The 22,464-nt window shown below is 51.7% G+C and overlaps 3 protein-coding genes across 3 annotated transcripts in view; all 3 read left to right on the top strand.

The window, feature by feature from the left end:
• LOC142027846 (uncharacterized) overlaps window positions 1–22,464 on the top strand; it is a 327,572-nt gene that overhangs the window by 288,648 nt on the left and 16,460 nt on the right. The window lies entirely within an intron of this gene.
• On the top strand, window positions 1,084–4,016 carry LOC142027854 (T-cell activation Rho GTPase-activating protein-like). Its single transcript, XM_075022053.1, has 6 exons — window positions 1,084–1,233; window positions 1,467–1,628; window positions 1,713–1,822; window positions 2,169–2,364; window positions 2,592–2,709; window positions 3,982–4,016. Exons 1-6 carry the CDS (start codon window positions 1,084–1,086, stop codon window positions 4,014–4,016), a joined length of 771 nt encoding a protein of 256 aa, XP_074878154.1.
• On the top strand, window positions 13,637–21,201 carry LOC142027850 (electroneutral sodium bicarbonate exchanger 1-like). The gene is made up of 13 exons (XM_075022051.1): window positions 13,637–15,023; window positions 15,480–15,615; window positions 15,831–15,991; window positions 16,926–17,111; window positions 17,220–17,308; window positions 17,441–17,598; window positions 17,977–18,064; window positions 18,570–18,716; window positions 18,874–18,965; window positions 19,299–19,473; window positions 19,610–19,743; window positions 20,286–20,531; window positions 20,636–21,201. The coding sequence occupies exons 1-13, from the start codon at window positions 14,906–14,908 to the stop codon at window positions 20,877–20,879; spliced, it is 1,974 nt and encodes a 657-aa protein (XP_074878152.1). The 5' UTR covers window positions 13,637–14,905; the 3' UTR covers window positions 20,880–21,201.

Raw genomic sequence — 22,464 nt, 5'->3', positions numbered from 1 at the left:
TCCCTGTCCCTTGCCGGTGCACAGGACACCAGGAGGAGCCAAGAGAGCCCGCGTGACCCGTCTCCCCTCCCTCAGACCCCTGGAGAAGGAGCTGAGCTGCCGCCACACCGTGAGTGTCTCCCCGGTCTGGGCTCTGTCCCCGAGCCCTGGTCCTGAGGCATTGCTGCTCACCTTCCTCCGCTCCTTCTCTCTTGCCCAGTGGAGGACATTCAGCACCAGGAGCCTGGAGAGGCTGATGGAGGGCCAGGCAGAGGTGAGAATGGCTGCCTTTCACCCGTCTCTGGCTGCGCCGGCGTCTGCGGCCAGCGGGGTGAGCTTGTAAGGCAGAGATGGAGGGAGGGAGCGTCCCGCGGTGCCACTCGGGGAGCGTAGAGGGTTGGGGAGCCACCAGGCATGCCAGCACATCCTCGCTGGCGGCGCTGGGGGGAAGCCTGCCGTGTGGGGCAGAGAGCCCAGGAGGGCAGAGGGTCCCAGCTCTGCCGCGCTCAGGCTGCTGGTGCCGGGCGGCAGCTCGCCGGTGGCCCTTTCTGCTGCGGGGCTGCTCTCTAAGCGCAGCCTGCTTCTTGCAGGATCGTCCCAAGCAAGGGCAAAGGCCACCGACAGCCCCATCTATCAAAGCTGGGGGACTTTGCGGCTCACCAGGTGAGTTCTGGAAAGAAGCACATTGTCCTGCAAATGGTTGAGCTGTGCTCACTTGTCCTTTGAGTGTCTCCATGCAGGTGCGGCACCCCAAGGGAGGACGTCACCTGGACGAGCAAGGACACCTGCTGGGCAGCAGCCGCTGGATGTGGTTCTGCGGGGACCCAGAGCCTCTCCTGCTGCCCACAGTTTGGAGGAGGGCAGGGCGAGGGCTGGGACAGGTTGTCCCGGTGGCATGCCGGCTCTCAAGAGCTTCCGAGCTGGAGCCGCTGAGCTGGAGCTGTGGTTCCAGCTGCTGGCTCCCTGCCCATCCTGCCTCAGCCCTCAGCACCATGCTGCAGGCAGGGCAGGCTCCGGGACTGCTGGCCCGGCTGTCTCCATTGACACGCTCTTGCTCCATTTTCCTTTTCGGAAGGAGGGAACACCATCAGGAGGAGGAAGAGGATGGGGCTGCCCTGGCCCTTTGCTCATCGGAGGACCCTGGCCGCTGCCCAGGCGCCAGGGCAGGTGGGCTCCGGCTGCAGCAGGGCGCTCTTTGGCCAGCCCCTGGCAGCCCTCTGCGGGGAGGACGGCTCCCTGCCCCGGCCCATCCAGGTAAGCCAGCCTGGGCAGGGGGTCCCCAGCCCTCCCTCCCGCTGCTCCAGAGGGGAGGTGGGTGTCCCCAGGAGCTCCGGGGATGGGGGATTGGGCCCTTCAGCCCCAGAAGACGCTTCTGGTGCCAGCCCCCTTTGCGGGGGGCAAGGAGCAGGATCTGGGGCAGTGCTTTGGTCACTGCTGTTGGAAGGCAGCTTCTCAGCCAAGCAACTGTCCTCCTGCCCCTCCTGCAGGAGATGCTGGCTGTCCTGCACAAGGAAGGACCGTCGACAGAAGGGATATTCCGAAGAGCTGCCGGCAGGACAGAGTTTCGTGAGCTGCGGGAGGCCCTGGACCACGGTGCGGATGTCGACCTGGGCAGCCAGCCTGCGCTGCTGCTGGCCGTCATCTTGAAGGTGAGCGCTTCTGACCTGCAGCTGGAAGAGCTCCTGGCTGGCCTGGAGTGTTTAGAGGCTCACCTGGAGCCCCTGGCATTGCAGGACTTCCTCCGAAGCATCCCCGCCAAGCTCCTCGTGACAGACCTCTACGAGGACTGGATGGCAGCGATGCAGAAGAGCGGCAAGGAGGAGAAGGTTGAAGAGCTGAAAGCGTAAGTGTGGGCAGCAGCCTGCCTGTTGAGGAGGGACTGGTAGAGGCCTGGGACTTGCCTGAAAAGGGACGGTCTCCTTAAAAAGCTGTGTCTTCTGACAGCTTGCTTTTGCTGGGGTGGGCTTAGATTTTGGGGGAAAGGGCACGGACAGGGAGCCTTCCCTTGCCTGGGCTTGGGTGAAATGACGAGCTGGGAAGCAACGCCGTGCTTCCTTCCTGAAGCGCAGGAGCACTGGCCGCTGGCTGAGAGCACCCAGAAAGCTGCGCAACCCACCTGTGTTGGGCAAGCTTTGGGGACAGCTGTGGGCAACATCTGCTCTATTAACGTTGAGTTCCTGTTCCCTCAGGGTGGCCAAGAAGTTGCCTGGAGCCAATCTCGTCCTCCTCAAGCGGCTGCTGGCCCTCCTCCAGCACATCGGCCACAACGCCTCCAGCAGCAGAATGACTGCCAGCAACCTGGCCATCTGCCTTGGGCCAAATCTGTTGAGCCCACCTAACGAGGACGTGCTCCCCCTCGAGGCCATGCTGGCGGTGACTGAGAAGGTGCGCTGTACTGAGCAGCCGGCTGCAGCCTTGCCGGCCCATCCGAGCTTGGCTGCTCAGAGGTCCCTGGCTGCCTCCTCTCTTGAGCGAATGCTGGTGGGGTGGCTGCCTGCAAGAGCAGCCCCACAACCACAGCCTCCTGCGCAGAGGCAAGGGTCGGGAGTGGGAAAGGCTGTGTGATACATTTTCAGGCACCTGGGTTGAGACTGAGGGTTTGATGTGTGCAGGTGAACGTGCTGGTGGCGTTTCTCATTGAAAACTGCGGTGACATCTTTGTGGAGGAGATGGCTGGCCGCTCCTGTCCATCAGCGGGGGAGTCGGCAGCCCCCATGGACAGAGCCACAGGTATGAGGAGGAACTGAGGGCTGTCCCAGGCTGGGGCTTGGGGTACCAGAAACCTCAATGTCGAGAAGACAGCTGGTGTAGGGCTTTGGGTGGGTTTTGCTTTAGGTGTGCTTTACTTCCAAGGAGTCACTTTGCTGCATGTGCTTTTCCTTTCTAGACCTGCATTTGGAAGAGCAAAGTGGCCCTGCAGGCAGAGCAGACAAGGACCACCAGGCAGAAGCCTTGCTGCACACACCACCCGCTTCTCTGCTGGATGTCCTCAAAGAAGCTGGGGGAGACGCGGTGGTGGAGTCCGAAACGTCAGAGGTATGGCAGCTCCATCAGGGGCTACCCTCCTACCCGAGACACGGTATCCCCGTGTTTGTTGAGCTGCCAGAAACGAACCGAGTGTCACACACCCGTGTGAACCCTGTGTTCCAAAGTGAGGCCCTTGGAAGAACGGGCTAATGCAAACCAGCCAGAGGGATCTTCTCTGTAGGGCTAAGGCAGCATTTTGCCAAACAGTCGCCTGCTACTCCAGGGTGTCCCTTGCCACCTGCTGACTCTGACATTTCTGTTGTAGGCACCCGTTGCTTTGGCTCCAGCCACCCCAGGGAGCACAGTAGACTCCCTGGGATGCACAGAAGGACTAAAGAGCGTTTCAGAGGAAAGAAGGTGAAATGAGTCAGCTTTGGGTAAATCAAGAACTGATTCTAGTTGATCCTGGCTTTACCTACCTAATCATACTGTGGGATGGAAAGGTTTGCAGGCTCCCCCCAGGAGAAGGAAAACGGAAAGAAAAGAAAGAGAAAACAGGCCTGGGCAGAGGAGAAGGAATGCCAACGAGAAAAGAAAAGAAGGAAGAGAGAAGGAGATGGGGACTTAAAAGAAGCAGGAAGGTCCAGCAGGTCAGGAAGCCCAGGTGTGTACCAGGCTCTGCTGCCCATCTTTCCCAACTCTCAGCGCTGCTCCAAGTCAGTCCGACCCGCTGGCAAGGGACGGTGCTGCGCGGGGCTTGGAAATAACTCCATGGCCGCTCCCCAGGGGCTCCCCATCGAGCCCTGCTGCGTGGCACAGGGGCCCTGTGCATCTGTGCACGCATGCAGGTCTCCAAGTGCATTACCCGTGGGGATAAGGTGCCAGAGCCATCCCCTGGTTGATGCCAGCCATAGCTCTCTCTTCTGGGCTATGAACAATTCCTCGTCAACGGTGTTCCCCAAAGAAAGGGGAACCAAGTCATGCCTATTCCTGCCTTCATGGGTTTATCAGTGCTCTCTGACTCTGTCGTTGTAGGTGCCGTTTCCCTGTTACGGGCTGAAGCCCTGTGACTCCCGGGCCCGCCCCCCGCCGCAGTTGATGTTTGCAATAAAAGGATCTTTTCTCTCTTCTGAGTGTGTCTGCCATACGATATTCTGGACTAGGTAGATGGGGTTTTGTGGTGAGTCCTCGGGGAGGAGTCTGGGATCTTGCCTTGTCCCAGCATCCTTTCCCGCAGGCATCAGGGTTGAGTTCAGGTGCTTTAGGAGTGAAACCAAAGCACAGACTCACACAGGAGGGTGGAGGTTGGAAGGGACCTGTAGAGTTCCTCTGGTCCAACCCGCCTGCTCAAGCAGGCTCACCTAGAGCAGCTTGCCCAGGACAACGTGCCCTTGGGTTTTGAACATCGCCAAGGACGGAGACTCCGCAAACTCCCTGGGCAACCTGTGCCAGTGTTTGACCACCCAGACAGGAAAAAGTTGTTTTCTCATGTGCAGCTGGAGCATATCATGTGTTTTCATTTGTGCCTGTTGCCTCTGGTGCTCTCAGTGGGCACTCTTGAGAAGAGCCTGGCTCCCTCATCTTCATTCCCTCCCAGCAGATTTAGAGAGATAGATAGATAGCTAAGACACCCCCCCACACACCCCCAGGCTTTCTCTTCTCCCCACGGAAGTGTGCCAGCTTAAAAGCAGCAGGGAAAAGTCGGCTTCCTTGAGGCTCCTTGTTTTGCAGGTGACCTGGAGACGTGAGGTTCCCCTGCCAAGCTGGCCCAGGGAAGAGAGGCGGAGGGCTGGAGGGCACAGCTGGACTCCTGCTCCTGCAACAGCAGGGACTCGCTGGCCAGAAATGGCCCCGAGGACCCCGGCAAGGGGCTGTGCTCAGTGCTGCAGAGGAAGGCGAACCCCCCCGGGACCTGTGCCAATCTGCCCGGGGGAAAAACTCCTTCCTGAGCCCAGCCCTGGTGCCCCGAGCAGGGTCCGGGGAGCTCCTGCGGGGGAGCGCGTTTGGGGTCGGCAGCCAGGGACCTAGAGAGTGGTTTTATGAGTGTGAGTGAATTTGCTTTTGCAATGAGATGTGTACAGGCATTGCCAGGGCCTGGCTTTACTCTGGAAGTGACTGTTGTTAGCTGCTGCAGAATTGAAGAGACTGTGCTATGAACACCACGCCAATTAGGCTGTCTCCAGACCTGAAGCTGCATTAAATCTCGTGCCACACTAGTCTCCTTTTTCCTTTGGAGAAGTAGGCCGAGTCTTTGAAATTCTGCCACGTGACTTTATTTTGGGATGAATTGAAATGCAGTTGTTTCTTTAGCTTTGCTTATTAGCATTCTGCTGGAATAGTGTCAGATCCAGGAGGATTAACCTTCCTCCTTGTTTTGTTCTCTGTGTTGATTTTGGAGAGGAAGGCGTGTTGTCTGTCTTGTGGTGTCGTGTGGTGTTCAGAAGATGCTTGAAACGTTGCTCTTGTCTGTGACCGAGCTCTTTCCCTCAGCGTAATCCCTTTGGACAGCACTGCCAGTAGTGTGCGTACGTTTCTGAGCAGCCTGCAGGTGTTTGATCTCCCGATGGTAGAGAGAGCACTGCATTTGTTTGAGTTTGGCAGCCTGTCATCGCGCCTTGCTTTCTTCCATTCTTTCCACCCTCTTCCCCTCATCGCCGCTTCAGCGTCCCTTCCTGAATCGTACTTTTGTGTCCCTGCTGATTCCTGAAGACTTCATGACCACAGCGTAAGTCTTGGGTGGGTGATATCTGTCCTTCTGCTGTGGCGCGCTGTGTAACTCCTTTCATTAACTTCTTCCATATTAAGCAAGGAGAGGGCCTTTCTGAAGAGGAAGGAAAGTTCTCATCTCTGACCGAGTTCTGGCTGGGGCCCCTGAATGTGGAGGATATGAGAGTGGCTGCCTGCCAGACCATATACCAGAGAATACTTGCATGCCGTAATTCCTTACACTCCACCCTATTTCCTTATTTCCAAGTGACACTTGTGCGACATTTGTTTACTTCTTAATGGGTTCAGCTTTTCTTTGAGACCTTCTCTCTCCCTGTGCATTGTATTGTGGGCCGATACCTGGCAATGAACAACTTTTGAGAAGCTGGCTTACAAAAGATGTCGTTAATAGGTGCGAACACAGTTTGATGCAGGCAGTACACAACTCCCAGCATCACAGGGCCTAGCTCCAATGCTGTGAAGGCCCGTTCCTCTGCAGGTTTGCACTGTGGAGGGGATTGAGAGACACGTCCTGCCGGTTCCTTCTTTTAGTCCCTTGAGCAGAATGGCATTGCGATAGGCTGGAAGAGAGAGGTGCTGGTTTGAGGGCACCTTGTCAAAAACCCCAGTCCTAAAGGTTAGTGAGGATTGACTGAAAAGATCTGATCTCTCATCCTTTGTATCCTCAGATGCACAAAATACAAATGGGCAGAAAATTGAAAAGGAACAGTCCTTGTGGAAGACTGGATGTTTTTTAAGAACAATAAACTGGGAATTCATCTGCCTGCTAAGTATTTTCTCTGTGCAATGGGAATGATGTTTTGTTGTTGTTTAAACTCTTACAAGGAACGTAGCTCTGTTGCTTTTTGGCTGGGGTGGGACTAACTCTCTGTTTGTTTCACAGCGGTCTGGATCTCGACACCACTGAAAGTGCTGTCAAGGAGTTAGAGGTAGGAGATGAAGCAGGTCCACGGGAGCTTAGCTGAATGTTAGGCTGAGCAAATCTTTTGTTTGTTATGGGACGGAGGACGTTTTGTCAAATGCAGCGTTTCAAGTGCGAGTAATGGGGAACTTCTCTAGAGAGTACGAGGGTGAAAAAAATGACGTAAATGAAAAATGTCATCAACAGGCAGCATGAGCGCGAGTAATGCTTTTATCAGAAATACTTCAAAGAAGCTACTGCCTGTTGAAATTGGACAAATGAAAACTCCTATTTGTGGAGCTCGTTGCACTCCGTGCCTTGCTGGTTCCTGTTCAGATTCGTTCTGCAGTAGCACTTTCCCGTGGTTTCGCTCTCAGCCGCAGACCTGACCACTGCTTTGAACTTCTCAGGCTTGACTAGCTGTCAGACCCTCCTAGTTTTTCAGGAGCTGTGGCAGTACTGGTGAGCTAGCTTGATAGCAGCTAATCTAATGCTCAGTTGCATGTGCTTTCCTCATAGCTGTGGGAGCCAGGGGACGTTCTTTTAATGACGCCATTACTTTGTGGCCAAGCTCGGTGACAGCTGATGAGTTCTGTTGTTGTCATCTTCTTCCTGAGACAGAAGAAAGCCCCTGCCATTCCCGAGGAAATGAGACCAATATACTGCCTGCTTAAAAATGCTCCTGTTAGTTAAGTTTAAACAAATCTTCAGAGTACAGTAGTAGCATTGTAAATAGTATTGAAGAAAGTGTGCTGATCTTAACTGATACAGAAAATTATTGGTTCTTTTTTTTTCTTTTTCACTTTTGAAAATACTGAAAGGTATTCCTAGAAAAAGTTTCCCCTTTATAAAGCAGGAGTTTGTTGGAGCTGAATTACAGTTCCTTTGTAACTGAATTGGGTCAATATTCCGAAAAAGGGGAATATGTTTATTTTTGAAACAGGTCAATAGTGCATGTGTTGTGCTGGCAAGGAGGAGGCTTCTTAAATGTAGAACTTCTTAAATTTAAAAGCACACCTCCACTCTCCATAGTAATGCTTCCATGTTAATTCAGGGTTAAGATATTCATTCACTTCAGTTTCTGTGAATCTGTTAGGGCAGCATGCTCTGAGGTGATGGGAGGGAGCAGGGGGAAGAAGGGGAAGAGGAAAAGCAAAATATCTGGAACCTGCTCTTCCATGACTCCTGCAAACTGCAATGTTATTTTTTTCCCAAGCCTGAAAACTGTACTTGACAGTGGAATTGTGGCTATCTTGTTAATATTCTTCCTTCCTTTCTTATTTTGGCCTCTCCAGGAAGCAATTCGAGTAATCCTCGGAAATCTTGATGATTTACATCCATTTTCTACAGACCACTTCACTATCTTTCTGTGTACCCTTTCTTTCCTACTTGTAAAAGAAAAGATCCAATGACTTGTATCTGTTGGGCATTGCTTAATTTGACATTCCTGCCTAGTAGTGCGCAGATCTTTAGCTGGAGTACGAGTCCTTTGAGCTTTGCAGTTTTACACTAGCTGAAGATCCTCCTCAGTTGTTGCCTTCACCAGAGAACTGATGTACGTAAAAAGAATGTTTTGCAGTGTTTTCAGATGGCCACCCCTGCGTTCCAAATCTGATTTAGCCAGAGAAAACAAACGTGTATATGTAAAGTCCCAGGAAGCTCACGTAATGCGATTGCAAGGAAAGCTAGTGCGTTGTTTCAAAAGGTTAATAAAACGTAAAGCGCTCCTTACAGGCGCAGCAGTGTTGGCCCACTAGTAGAGAAGACCGCAGTAGTTTTCTTGTAAGGTACATTAGGATTAAACATTGTAGTTGCTGTAGTGTAAAGGGTTAAGAAGAAGTTACTCTCCTGAGGCTGTTGTTGCAGAGAAAAGTAAGTTAGTTGAAGGAGAAGCCTTTTCAGTGCTAAGGTGTGTCAGTTTGTGAATCGGATCAGGCCCTTTGGCATCATCACCTCCCGTGATTCCGAGTGCCCAGGAGTAATGAACACCCACGTGTTTCCGCCTCCAAGGCATTCCCTTCCAGTCTCGGCAGACTGCGTTATTGCCACCCCTGGTCCTAGCAGGCAAGAACGAGATCATCCTCTTTCCCTGTCAGAAGCTGGTATGTATGAGAGCAACTTATTCCTCTTACTGCCAGGAAGAGAAAGTAGCCCAGAGCATTGTCAGAGAGGAGGCACCCAAACAAACGAAGCCTCGTTGTTGGTTTGCTTCGCTAAAGCGCAGCCAGTTTTGCCTGCGTGCTTGAGGAGGGTTTGATTCCCGAGCTTGTATTTCTAGAACTGGGAAGTCCATCCACCTGCTCAGCCAGCACCGGGCCCTGCGGAGAACTGCAAGCTCAGAGGCCTGGCGTGATGAGTTGTCCTGCAATCTGTGTGTCGGGCTCCTCGCTGTAGCATACCTCTTAGTTAATCACCAGCTGTGGGAGTCCTTGAAGCCAAACTCAAACGAACAATTTCATCCCTTAAAGGAACTGATTGCGTCAGCGTTTCATCTAGGCAAATCTTGGGCTCCATCTCTGGTCCTCAGGATGTTAGTTTCTGCTAGCAAATGGAGTAAAAGTATTCATGTTACCTGTTTCTTCCTGAGATCAGAGGCACGTAAGGAGACTGCTGCCTGGCGTCACCCATTCTTGCACGCATGAGCTCCTAGGTGTGCGAACTGCACCCCCAGGAAGGAACGTCTGTAACTGTGGCGTTTGTCATGTCAATTATCTTTTGTCCTCCCATTTTGAACTGTGAAGTGAATGTAATGACGCTACTCCTGTGAATCCTAGTCCTTTTCAGTTTTTAAAAAAATTACTTTTTAGTTAGGAAAGCTGATGAGGTTTTATTCACAGGGTTGGGAGCGCCTGGCATGTTGTTTCTTGCGGGAAGATGTCAGGACTGAAGCCAGATACAGTTAAGGAAACACAATGCTATTAATGCAAGCAACTGATGGGAGAGTGTCACCTGGGTGAGTGTTTCTTGTAATGTGTTACTAGCGCTTTTTCACCAAGTTCATACGGACAGATTGTAGGTGCTCCCTTCTGCATATACGTTCAGTGTGGTATGACTTTTGAAGCTTTACAAGAGGACTCCTGCTCCTTTGAAATGTTAGTGCTATGTTCTTAAGTCTTATTGTTGTTCTCAGATGTCAGTAAATGGGAGAGAGTATCGAAGATGAGATTCAAACATGAGAATGTCCACCTCGTGCCTTATCCCTACATTTGCACGATGTATCTAGAACTCGGCTCTATTTCAGCACGGCGTATCTTGTGGTAATTCACTATGGTTATGTTTGGATAATGTCTGGAAACATCTATGATCTATGTCTTGCTTTTCCCTTTCCCTTCCTCCACTGTGTCTTTGAATGAGAGGGAGCAAAACTGCGTGCGGTATGGCTGTACCATGGATTTGAAATAGAGCATAGCAATGTGTTCTCTTTTGTCCTGTATTGCTTTTTTTGAAAATGTCTGGAATTTCTCTTTGCCTTTTCACCCACTGCTGACTCTTCAGCTAGTATTTTTATGAAGCAATGCCCAGTGGCTCCCAGCCTTCATTCTTGAATGTCGGTAACTAGGCTGGAGCCAGCACATATATATATGGAACATGTGTTTTTCTTCCTTATGCTTGACTACATTTGTTGACGTTGAATTTCACGCTCTTTGTTTCTGTTTTCCTAAAGAAAGAATGCATTTGTTTTTCTAAATAATGATAGTAATAATGGTAATAATGTCTTTTGTATAATTAGCAAATGTTGTCACCTCCCTAGTGTCTCATTTTCCAGGTTTTCTATGAATTCCCTGAAGAGCCTCAGGCCCCAGCTGAGACCTCTGTGGGACTCTGCATTGAACCTCCTCTGTTGTGAAAACTGAGGGTTTTTTCTTATGTTTCCTGTTCTGATGATTGGTCCCTGGGAAAGGCTGCTGCTGGTCTGTCTTGTGAGCACTTAGTAGATATTCTGGTCTCCCTTATCAAATGGACAAGTAGTCCAAAGCAATTGTCCCCATCCACTGGCTTGTGTTATTCACAGCCAGGAATTCTGAAAGAGCTGTATTTGCAGTTCTTCGGTTTCAAGATATCATATGCAAGTCCAGCATTGTTTCTAAGTCATTTATCTTGTTCTCAGGACGTGTGGTGCAATGCAAAAATGTACTATAAAGTTGGTTAAAGAAAGTCCAGTCACCAAATATTCACCAGATTTTACAATACCTCTGTTACAGGTAAAGAAGTAAACAAGGGCAGTGATGAGCTTTTAAGTTGCGTGTGTGGTTCTCTTTTGTGTGTTGTTTTTTTTTTTTAAAAAAGTGATATTCCAAGTAGTCTGGAGAAGCAGAAGATATATCTAGGCAATGCTGTAGTTGTCCTGTTTCTGGGTGTCAGTCAGGCAGTGTAAGGTGGGAGTGAATTCTCACCTAGAACCATCCAAGTTGAGGGAAACCTTCCTGTCAATTCCAGCGGACTTTGAATGAAGTCCTGCCTGAGGACGTGAGAGCCATGCTGGCTTCAGTTAAATGTGTTTTCGCCAAGTCTGAGCTGAGCTGTCAAATGGTTTCTTCGCTGTGAGAGTCTGTATGAGGTCAATAGTGTTGAATAATGAAGTAGTTTCCTAAGTGCTGCATGTGTCGAAAACAACCAAGTTAAGCTTCTTTGGAAAGTAGTTGTTTAGTGAGATCTCAGGGTGGGTTTGTTTTCAATACAGGTAAGTGTCTGAAGATGGAGTGAATTAGTGAAGGTGTCCTGTCCAAATTCCCCCCGAGGAAATCCCGCTCTCTCTGCTAGCATTACGTTCCTGCTAATTATGTTCCTAGGCCCTCCTCTAAAAATGGAGCCAATAGGATGTCCTGGGAAGCAGTAGTTCTTCTTTAAAACTGTTGAGAATAATTCTCTGGATGGCCTCTCAGTGCTTACCTTCTGTTTGAATAAGGCAGCTAATCTTTTATTCCTGAGTCATTTTTTGGTTTTTGTTGTATAAGCCTGGACAATGTTGCGAAACACAGATGTATATTAAGTCTGACTTTTGTTCTAAAATAGAAAAGTCAAAATCAAATTTTATCAATACCAAGTTTGCAATGTTTTGAAGGTCAAGAGAAGAAAAGAAGTGTCAGACAGTGCTGCAGTGGAAGAAATGGTGAAGAGAAGAGTGGAAGTCGGAGCGGAGGCCTCATGCCCACAGTCGGGTGTGGGCAGGTCAGTTGACTACAAAATAGTCTTCTGGGGCACATATCGATGTTTTTGATGTCTCTTGCACCTTCCTCGTATTTCATTCCTGTGTAACCCTTTGGCCCATTTGTCGTCTTCCTTCTCTTCCCTAGGTGACAGAATCTAAGCAGCATTGCCCATGTTTGGGGAAAAGTTGTCCTGTGCTTTCAGGTTCCCATGCCGTTAACTAAAGCTCTTCCCCTCTCACTCCTTTGTGTTAACGTTACCTGCAGAATCACAGCGGGATGAGAACTGGGCGGCTCAACAAAGCGGTGCACTGGCTTGCACACCTGAGGCAGGGATGACAAGGGAGGAACTGGGAAGAGTTTTCTAGCTGCCTCCCAGCCTGCTCCTCTGAGTCGGCTGATGACTGCTGCCTCTCGGCTTGAGGCAGAGATCTCTGTCTGTGGCTTTCACAGAACCGTTGAGGTTTTCGGGACCTTTGATATCATTGAGTCCAAGCCCTCCTGCTCAAGCAGGGTCACCCAGAGCAGGTTGCCCAGGACGTGTCCCCTCAGGTTTTGAGTGGACTCCAAGGGTGGAGACACCACAACTTCTGTGGGCAACCGGTTGCAGTGCTCGACCACAGTTGCAGTCAGAAAGTTTTTCTTGTGTTCAGCTTTAATTTCATGTTTTGCAGTTTGTGCCCTTTGCCTCTTGTCCTGCCAGAAGGCGCTGCTGAGAAGAGCCCGGTTCCCTCTTCTTCATTCCCTCCCATCAGATGTACATGGATAAGAGCTCCCTGAGCCTTCTCCAGGCTGAAGGGTCCCAGCTCTCCCAGCCTCTCCGCATATGAAAAGTGCTCCAGTCCCTTCGTCACCTTTGTGGCCCTTTGCTGGGCTCGCCCCAGTGAGTCCCAGTCTTGTCCTGGGGAGCCCAGTCTGGACAGAGCACACAGACTGGCCCCAGCAGCCCTGAGCAGAGGGGAAATGATCCCCCCAGGCCTTGCTTTCTCATTCAGTGCTGTCTGTAGGTACATGCATAAATTTGCATGTCTGAGCAGCCTCTCAGGCTGTTGTTGCTGGAAGGGTCTTTCATTCCGTCTAGCTGGCGCTCTAGGCTTTCACCTGTCTCCTGCCTTGCTGCTCTTTCTTCTTGAGCTCTTGGGGTATTTCTCACGGAATGTTAAGTGGTTAAAACGTAACACAAGACATGGTTATTCAAATGCATTTGTCTCTTGTTTCTCTGTGCAGCCTGATGAATATCATGACACTAAATGACTCATTGTTATTCCTTGTATTGCAGATAACTAATTCTTGTTCCTCAGATGCAGCTGTCCTAGGCGGGTAGTATGTTTCACTGGAACTGTTGACCCAGGTGGAAAAAACAGTCTTCTCGGTTCTAGCTAGCAGCCAGGATAAACTACTGTGTAGCAGGGTTTTTTTCTGAATCTACCCATTGATCCAATAAGATATTCTTTTTCCCTACCGTATTTGTGCCTCCTGTTATCCTCAGGATGCTAGAGCTTCAGCTCTACTGTTAGAAAGAAAAAGAGAGAAAACATGATGCTGCTAGTGGGCTTTGCTTCTCAGGAGGGTGAACGAGCCTGTGAAGGGTTTTCCTTCTGCACACTTTTGAGCCTGACACCTCTCATGCAGGAAGTTTCTCTGTTCTGGAGAGTTTTTGCTCCAAGCAGAGCTGGCTTCTCCCCAGGCACTAAGTTTTCCAAGCGGGAAGGCTCTAGGGGTGCATGGCTTTAAGTAGCTGCCTGGATCCGCATCATAGCTTGTGATTTCACAATGGTCCCTATTGTGTCTCTGGAGTTGGTGCACACTGGGTGCCACTTAGCTCCTCCCGTGAGAGCTACTCCATCAGTCCCTGGGGAATCGGGCCCCCTGACTGACCTGGAGGTTCAGTTGTCCCCGAAACCCAGTGACTGACGTGAGGATGAACCCAAACGGGGGTTACAAAATGACACTTCTGGAAGAGTTACAGGTAGCACGGCCGGGGCTCAAAAGTGCAGTTTTGTGGGTTGGGGTTGTTTTTTTTCCAGTTTGGAAATCACTTTTTTAGACAGGAACCTCAAGAACAAAGCAGGAGGTGGGTTTTTTTGGTCTGAAACACTCATCCCTCTCCTGCTGTATTAAAGACGTCCAGACTCTCGTGGTATACAGTAGAGGTGATGTTATGGGCTGTTTTATTTGCGTATGGGAAGGAAAACCTCCTACAAGTCCGTGGTTTTAGGGCTGTGCCTGAAGGAGGAGGAGGCGGCACGTAGAGGCGTGATGGCTCGTGGACTCGCGTGGACGCAGGGGTGGGTGATGGCTGGGAGGACGTAAGGGAGCTCTCCACCCCCAGCCCCAACTTTTCCCTTCTTGTCGTTGCTAAACAGAGACATGACGAGGAGGCAGTGATTGACCGGGGAAGAAGGAGCAACACTGTCAGTGTTCGCTATGAGGAGGAGGAGTTGGAAGGTGAGTCTCTGCTGAGATCCTGGTAGAGGAGCCACCAGCCCAGCGCGTTTTCCCATTGCACAAAGTCTCTCCTGTGTGCCTTGTCGGGTGTCACATCATGTGCAGCAAAACGTGCCGCGCTTCTCAATGAAGCAGCACAGTTATTGTCACGTTTTTTACTATTACGGCTTTTTAAACGGAGGGAAAAAGCCCCCCGGGAGGCCACGGTGTGAGTTGTAGCCACAGGGCTCGATAATTCACGGCTTTTTTTCTCGCAGAGGCTGCTCCTGGCTTGGAGAGGTCAGGAGAATCATTTCAGGGCTGCAGACGCGGGGCTGTGATTTTCTTTTTTTGTTCTGGAGTTCATTACGATGGGACTGATTTGATCGTCTCTTGTCGCCTCGTGCCATACAGAGATTTTGAAAATAATTAGCTTGTGTTGCTGCTTAATGAGCAAGTCTGAGTGTTGTCCAGCCGAAGCTGGAATTTGAGAAGAGGTCCAATACTTTGGGGGCACTTTTAGATGACCCAGAGCCAACACTTGTTGTTGCTGTGTTGTTGCAAAGCTCGAGTAAAATAGGCTTGGAAAAAAGGAGGTCCAGTGAAAATAACATTCAGGGAAGCTGGCGTTGCTCCTGGGATATATAACCGTGGCTTAGCAAGGCACCGGCCACCTCAACCATTGCCGCAATGCCGAGAGTGCTGCAAAAACCGCTGCTTTTTCGCAGGCCACCGGACCCTGTACGTGGGCGCGCGGATGCCACTGGTTAGGCAGAGCCACCGGCATCACCGACGCCACAGCCAGAAGCATCGGGAAGGGGAACGGGAGAAGGACTCTGCCCCGATGGAGCAGGGCTACCACTGTAAGTCCCACCGCGGCATTCGCTAAACTCCTGGGGGCAACGTGGGCGCTGGGGCCTTCTGCAAGCAGGTCCCCGTGGCTAGTTTGAGTGAGTTGCTGTTCTTCCGAGGGAAAGTGGCCTTATTGAGCAACACCCTCTTTTCCCCAAGTTTTCTTTTTTTTTGTTGTTTTTTTTTGTTTGTGTTTTTTTTAATGCAGTTAAATGCATAATGGATTTAGGCTCATCTTCCTTAGAGGGATCCTGGCTTTAAAAATGGCAATGCGGGGAAGGAAAGCAGCCCATCCTCATGCAGAGGTGGACTAGATGCTTCTCCTTCTCCACGGCTCTGTGCAAGCCCAGACAGACGCAGAAGAGAGGGGCCAGCCCAGTGTTTATGGCTGCACTAGTGCTGATGGCCACTTTGCACGTGAGCGTGACGAGCTGTGTTCAGGCGCGGTAACGGGATGGGTCTTTGCCTTCTGCCCCCAGGCTCCCCATCCCAGCGGGTGCAGTTCATTCTCAGGAGCAAGGAGGACGAGCAGCACCTCCCTCACCACTTGTTCTCCGAGCTGGATGAGATCTGTGTAAAAGAGGGCCGAGATGGCGAGTGGAAGGAAACGGCAAGGTAAATCCCTGCTGCTTGGCTGCGGTGGGAGAGGAGTCCCTGCACCGGCAGCGCCCGTGGGCTCTGCTTTCTCCTCTCCAGGATGCGAAGCTTTTGCAGCTGCAGGTGGCGGCACGAGGAGCCTTCTCCTCTTGCCACCCCGTGGCTCTGTCAAAGGGGTTGCAGAGCTGGGGCTGTTTTCTTGCAATGGGGCTGATCGCACCCGATGTCCGCAGGTGGCTGAAGTTTGAGGAGGACGTGGAAGATGGCGGCGAGCGCTGGAGCAAGCCCTACGTTGGCACGCTGTCCTTGCACAGCCTCTCCGAGCTGAGGAGCTGCATCAGCAACGGGTCGGTGCTGCTGGACATTTGTGCCAACAGCATCGAAGAGATTGCAGGTACCATGGGCGCTGCATCCCTCCGGGAACGGCCGAGCTCAGCTCGCCACGGTGCTCTTCACTCCCAAATCAAACCCTGCCCCAATGGCACGTCCTTTTCCAGAAGTGCCACTGTGTTTTTCTCATGAGCTGTTTTTGGATGTAGACTGGGCATGCAACAGTCGCACCGTTTTTTTATTCCAATGCGGGGTCCTTTTGAAAGCAGTTTGTGGGGTTGGAGAAGCCACTAGAGAATATTCTGCAGCCAAAAAGGAGCGTGTGTCAGGGCTTAGCAGGCTGCTCTTAGAAATACAGAGTCTGCGTAAGAGCTGAACCTCCTTAAAGGAACTATTTCTTGCAAGCTGTTTCCTCGCATTCTTTTTTTTGCTTTTGCCTTAAGATCCAGCATGTAAGAGTTTTAAGGCAGAGTTTATCTGGCGATGACCAAGCAGTGTATTTCTGTGGGGAAGATACTTGAAGTTAATTGCAAAAGCTGCTTTGGAGAAGTTATCTTTGACTGGCGGCAGGTCTCCGTTCAGCCCTTTCAAGGGCTGGAGAAGTCGGAGCCGTTCTTAGCACGTTTCTCCCTGGGCTCGGCAAATTGCACTCCATCAGCACGGGAAGCTCTGGGAACGTCTGTGCTATAGATCGCTTATAATTTGGGTGAACGTGTAGAGTCAGAAAGGCCAGGTCGGGCAAGAAAATTGCGTCATTTAGAATGGGAAATATTTATCTTAGCGGAATGATGAATAAGCACTTGGATGCCATGTTTCTTAGCAGAAGAAAATTCTCGTTTTGGCTGCAAAGGCTGAACATTATTAAAAGGCCTTGCTATGCAAGGCTGAGCCGGCATTAGGGTGCAGCCTGTGTGGCACAGCCTTCCCTGGGGGCTTTGGGGGTCGGGACTTGTTGGGGTTTCTGCTCTGATGGCTTTGTTTCCCTTTGCCATCCTCAGATACGATCCTGGCCCAGCAAGAACAGTCCACGGAGTTTGACGAGCACGTGCGGGCGCAAGTTCGAGAAGTCCTTTTGAGGAAGCACCACCATCAGAACGAGAAGACAACCAACCTTCTGCCCGCTGTCTGCTCGTTTGCTGATGTGAGCAAGAGGCAGTCAGACCTGCACCTCCTCTGCAAGCCAGGTGAGGCTTTCTGCAGGGCTGTGGCCCCATTAGACTTGTCCGGGCAAAGGAGAAGCGTCCCAGTTGCTCCTCGTCCATCTTTCTGAGTGTCTTTCTTTTTCCTACCAGCCCAAACAATCACCTCTTGTCCTTCTCCCACCGCTGCAGAAGCTAAAGATGGGGTGAACCCTGAGAGCAGAGCAACGGATTTAAGCAAGGTGAGACACTCGTAGCTTTCTCACGCCTTTAGGGCCAGATTTGCTCTTGCAAACTTGGCTGGAGAGTGTGCTGCAGAGCGCTGTGGGCTTTGCTTTTGGGGTAATTGCCTGAAAATCGCTTGTCGTGCCCAGGCGGAGCTGCACTTCATGAAGAAAATTCCCACCGGGGCTGAAGCATCCAACGTGCTCGTAGGAGAGCTGGATTTCCTTCACCAGCCCATCGTGGCATTTGTCCGCCTGAGCCCGGCTGTCCTCCTCTCGGGCATGACGGAAGTTCCCATCCCAACAAGGTGCGAATGAGAAGCGCAAATTTTTTCCGTAAAAAAGACACCCAACCAAAGATCGAGTTGCAGGCATCAGTTTGGTGTCCCAAGGGAACAAGGCGAGTGGGAGGGGGAGCAAGCACGTTTCCCCCACCCGCATCTCCTCGCCTTCATTTCTCCATTCCCTGCTGTAGCTTTTAAACCCATCGGCCAATTGTAATGAAAGTTGGCCCCCAAATGAAATTTGCCGTCGGTTTTGAAGGATTTCAAATTCATCGTGGCGTCGCTGAGCCTACGTGTCCCGTCTTGAGCCACGCTCCGGGCTGGGAGCTGCCAGGGCTTTCCTTGGGTGCTCTTGGAGCAAGGACACCTTCTTCTCTCTCTCATTTTGTTTTTCTTGCCCAGGTTCCTGTTTGTTTTGCTTGGACCAGAAGGAAAAGCCCATCAGTACCATGAGATCGGCAGGTCCATGGCCACTATCATGACAGATGAGGTGCGACAAGATGAGATAGCTCCGGGTCATTTTTGCCTTTCTTCAGCTCTCCCTGTCTCTGAAGTAGTGAGGAAGAGGATTTGCTGTCCCAGCTGCCCGCAGCTCTCCAAATAGCCCAGCCCTCTTTCTCACCCCGAAGCGAACACGCAGATTTGCATCACCCCACATCCTGGAGGCTGAAATCCCACCCGGGGTGCATCCTGCACCTCATCCTTCTTGCCGGGGTCCCCAGCACGCTGTCCCCAGTGGTGGCATTGCCAGGGCCAGTCAAACTTCTCTTGCTCTTTAAGCAGAAGGGTATGGTGTGCCATGGGGGACGGGGGCCTCGTGGGGGAGATGATTACAAATGCCCTGATGCACAGATTTTTCCTTTTGGGGGAGTATTTCCTGCCCTTTCCAGCAGGAAATTTTGGGGAAAAAGCCTTGCGTTTAGCCAAGAGCTTATTGCACTGGTTAGGACCTCCGAGCTGGGTTGTCCTCTCACCAGGTTGTCTTCCATTGGCAGGTTTTCCGTGACGTTGCCTATAAAGCCAAGAACGGGGCTGACCTCGTGGCTGGCATCGACGAGTTTCTGGATCAGGTCACGGTCTTGCCGCCAGGAGAGTGGGATCCATCGATCCGAATCGAGCCCCCGAAAAACGTCCCTTCGCAGGTGGGAGGCGCGAGGGGGATGGGCGGGACGGCTGGGGATGCTGTTCAGGGGCCCAAATTCACAAGGTCCCACTCTGACACAGTCACAGAGCCAGACCAGAAGCAAAACAAGCCAGCGGTTACAAGTCCATAGCTTTATCTTACTTCCATTTTAACAGGAAAAAAGGAAGATGCCAGGAGCTCTTGACGACAGTGCTTCTCACAGCACGCTGGAGGAACACAGTGGCCCTGAACTGCAGCGGACGGGAAGGTGGGAGCTTTAATAGTTTGGGGTTTTTTTCTGTTTGCTTCTCAAATCTGAGCATGCACCCTCCCTTCTAGCAGGTCTTTGGGGTTAGCTGGTTCAACGAAGGAGCTCCGCATTGCCAGCTTGGTCCCCTGGGCTGGGCAGGGGGGAGATCTGGGCAGCTGGGCTCAGCCCCAGCCATCACCATTGCACGCAGGTTTCCTTGATTTGGGAGGAAGGAGAGTGCTTCTTTTTAGCCACGAAAGTGACTCCGTGCTTCTGATTGCCCTTCTGCAGCAAAGCAAAGTCACCGTGTTCCTCCAAGAGAACAGACTCTCTTCTTTTTCCTTCCTGCAGGCTCTTTGGAGGTTTGACCCTGGACGTGAAGCGGAAAGCCCCGTGGTTCTGGAGCGACTTCCGGGATGGTCTGAGCCTGCAGTGCCTGGCGTCCTTCCTCTTCCTCTACTGTGCCTGCATGTCCCCTGTCGTCACCTTTGGGGGACTGCTGGGGGAGGCGACCAATGGCCAGATAGTGAGCACCTCTCTCTGTTGGGGGGCATGGGGGAGGATAAAAGTCAGGCCAAAGTCCTCGCTGCAGTGAATCGGCTTTGGTTTTTGTTTCTCCCTAACGATTTATTTACTCACGGCTGCCTCTCTTCCCCGGACAGAGTGCCATGGAGTCGCTGCTGGGCGCGTCCATGGCCGGCGTGGTGTATTGCCTCTTTGCCGGCCAACCTCTCACCATCCTCGGCAGCACCGGACCCGTCCTCGTGTTTGAGAAGATCCTCTACAAATTCTGCAAGTAAGGCTGGCTGCCGCAGCTGGGTGCTGCGAGAGCCTTCAGAAGGGGGCAGTGATGGAGAAAAGATGCTTTGCTTTGCTTTTCTGTTTCTTAGGGGTAGTTGCTAGATTTTAGTGACAGTCCTTTTGTTGCTATGGCTTTGATGGGAGATAAACCACCCTTATTGCCATAAGGTTTATCATTAAGCCCCAGCTTGCTGGCAGCAGGTGACTGGGTGCAAACCCAGCTGGTTTCAGTGTCAGGGCATCAGGGTGATGTGGGAGAACACCACCTGGCCCAAGAGGGACCTGACCTCAAGCAGCCTCCAAGGTGTTAACACAAGATCCTTGTTCAACAGTGGTAACTAAATAATTGGCCTCTCCTCCTGTGGGTCTACACCCTGCACCACAGCCCCAAGGCTCTCTGTAGTAGTACATGGAAACTGCATTTCCCATCCGCAGCCTTGACACGCTCCAGAATTGCTCCCTGTTTTCCCCGAAGGCAGGCATGTCTCAGGGCCTCTTGCTGGCCTTTGCAGCCTTTGTTTCATTTTGCTTTCCCAGGGAGTACACGCTCTCCTATCTGTCTCTGCGGGCGTGCATTGGGCTGTGGACCGCCTTCTTGTGCATAGTGCTGGTGGCCACCGATGCCAGCTGTTTGGTGTGCTACGTCACCCGCTTCACGGAAGAAGCCTTTGCCTCCCTCATCTGCATCATCTTCATCTACGAGGCTCTGGAGAAGCTGAGTCACCTGCGAGACACCTACCCTGTGCACATGCACAGCAAGCTGGACTTCCTCACCAGCTACTAGTGGGTTTTTTTCCCCCTGAGAAAGCTGCTGCCCCTTGGCAGGAGCTGCGGGCTGCACCTCCATCGCCTTTCCCTTACCCCTGTCTTGGCTTCTCTCCTCCCAGCTGTAAGTGTGAGGCACCGACCCATCCCAGCAACGAAACGCTGCGTTTCTGGGCGAGCAACGGGATCAACGTGTCTGGCATCGCCTGGGAAAACCTCACGGTGACCGTAAGTGCCCCGAGCCACTGCTTCCTCGCGCCGCGGCCACGGGGTCCAGGGGCATTTGCATGGTGCAAAAGTCAGAGCCCTTCAGGGAATGATGGGCTTCAAACTGTGCTAGTGCTGCTCGGAAAAGTCCTTGCTTAAATCTAGCGTGTGGTTTGTTAAAACCGCTTGGTCCTCGGGAGGAGAGTCCACCTTGTCCCAGTCTACCTGGTCCCCAGCGTTGTGGGTAGGTAGCAAGTGTCCCCCTCAAGCCTGTTGCCGGACAGTATTTCTGACTGGGAGGAAGGTTAAGTAGTGGGTGGTTTGATTATTGTAGAAGTTGTAGGTAGGACTTAAGTTCATGCTTGAAAGGTAGTAATTGGCCTCCTTAATGGGTTCCTAGTAACTCTGGGCCTTGCTTTCTCGTTCAGTGCTGTCTGTAGGTACATGCATAAATTTGCATGTCTGAGCAGCCTCTCAGGCTGTTGTGGCTGGAAGCAGAGCCCGGGCCTAGGGCGGCAGGCTCTTATGGTGGCCTTCATCCCCTCTTGGCCAGGTTCTGCGAGCCCTCCCCTGGGAAGGGACGATTTGTCTCTTCTCCTCCTTTCCTACCATGGTTGTCTTTAGCCCTCCTTCCCTCTTCCCTCTCTCTCTCTCCCCAAGAGTTTCCAGTGTTTCCTTCCCCTCTGGTGTCTTCTTTAGCCACGATTGCTCGAATGGCAGGCAGAGGATGTGCCGAGGGTGCGTGGTATGGTGTCCCCTCACATCTCGTTTCTCCGCTCTATAGTTCGATGTGTCACTTGTTCAGCTGCTGCTGCTCATTACATATAAATCTCCATTGGCAGGAGCAGTTAGAGGGTCGTGGATCTTGGACCAAGATCCTCAAAACCCCCTAGCTACGCGAGGTTTCCCTGCCGCACGTGCACTGCCTTTGTGTCCTGACGCTCTGTTTCTCCAGGAATGTCGGCATTTGCGTGGGGAGTTTCAAGGACCTGCCTGTGGACGCGACGGCCCCTACACGCCTGATGTGTTCCTCTGGTGCTGCATCCTCTTCTTCGCCACCTTTGCCCTGTCAAGCTTCTTGAAGAAGTTTAAAACCAGCCGCTACTTTCCAACCAGAGTAAGTAGAAGATGGTGGCCAGCGTCCATCTCCACACTCGTTTCCCAAAATGGCTTTCCTGGAGCACTAAGCAGTATTAGCCCCGCCATGGTCAAGCTGGGAAACATTGGCCTTGCAGGCCAAGCTCTCCAAGAGCTTGGATGTCCCGCACTCATTTCCGTGAGTGCAAAATCATCGTAGCATTTCCCACCTGCCTCGCAACCTGCCCCAGATTGAAGATTTTTGGGGTTTGATTTTTTTTTTTTTTTTTCCCCCCCCTCCTCAGGTAGTAGGAAGTCAGGTTTCCCAAAGTTTTGGGGGTTGGGGTTGTGGTTTTTTTTCCCTACCTTCTGCGCATTATGTGCTCGAGCGGAAAGTAGATTCGAATGAGGAGGTTCCTTTTGAGGACTAAAGGATGCCTCAGTGCCTTGTTGCTGTTGTAGCTGTGAGTGTAGCTGTAGTGGCAGACATCTCTTTTCTTATTTTTAATATTATTATTATTATTTTTAGGTTTTGACTTAAACCAACCCTTGTCCGCCTAATTAAGCTTTTTTTATTATCTGACACCAGATCTCACGGGGACAAACACAGCAACAGTATCTAAGCAAGGGATCAGGCTGCATGTGCTCAGAGGGGTGGTGGGATTTG

Source organism: Buteo buteo, unplaced genomic scaffold (genome assembly GCF_964188355.1).
Source record: "Buteo buteo unplaced genomic scaffold, bButBut1.hap1.1 HAP1_SCAFFOLD_62, whole genome shotgun sequence".
Lineage (NCBI taxonomy): Eukaryota > Metazoa > Chordata > Aves > Accipitriformes > Accipitridae > Buteo > Buteo buteo.
This window is presented reverse-complemented; position numbering and strand designations above follow the sequence as displayed.

Coding starts and splice junctions, on each gene's coding strand:
- LOC142027854 (XM_075022053.1), top strand. CDS start 1,084: ATGGGGCTGCCCTGGCCCTTTGCTCATCGGAGGACCCTGGCCGCTGCC. Junction 1,234..1,466: donor CCCTGCCCCGGCCCATCCAG/GTAAGCCAGCCT, acceptor CCCCTCCTGCAG/GAGATGCTGGCTGTCCTGCA. Junction 2,710..3,981: donor CCCCATGGACAGAGCCACAG/GTATGAGGAGGA, acceptor CTGTCGTTGTAG/GTGCCGTTTCCCTGTTACGG.
- LOC142027850 (XM_075022051.1), top strand. CDS start 14,906: ATGCCACTGGTTAGGCAGAGCCACCGGCATCACCGACGCCACAGCCAG. Junction 17,599..17,976: donor GAAGTTCCCATCCCAACAAG/GTGCGAATGAGA, acceptor TTTCTTGCCCAG/GTTCCTGTTTGTTTTGCTTG. Junction 18,966..19,298: donor GAACTGCAGCGGACGGGAAG/GTGGGAGCTTTA, acceptor TCCTTCCTGCAG/GCTCTTTGGAGGTTTGACCC.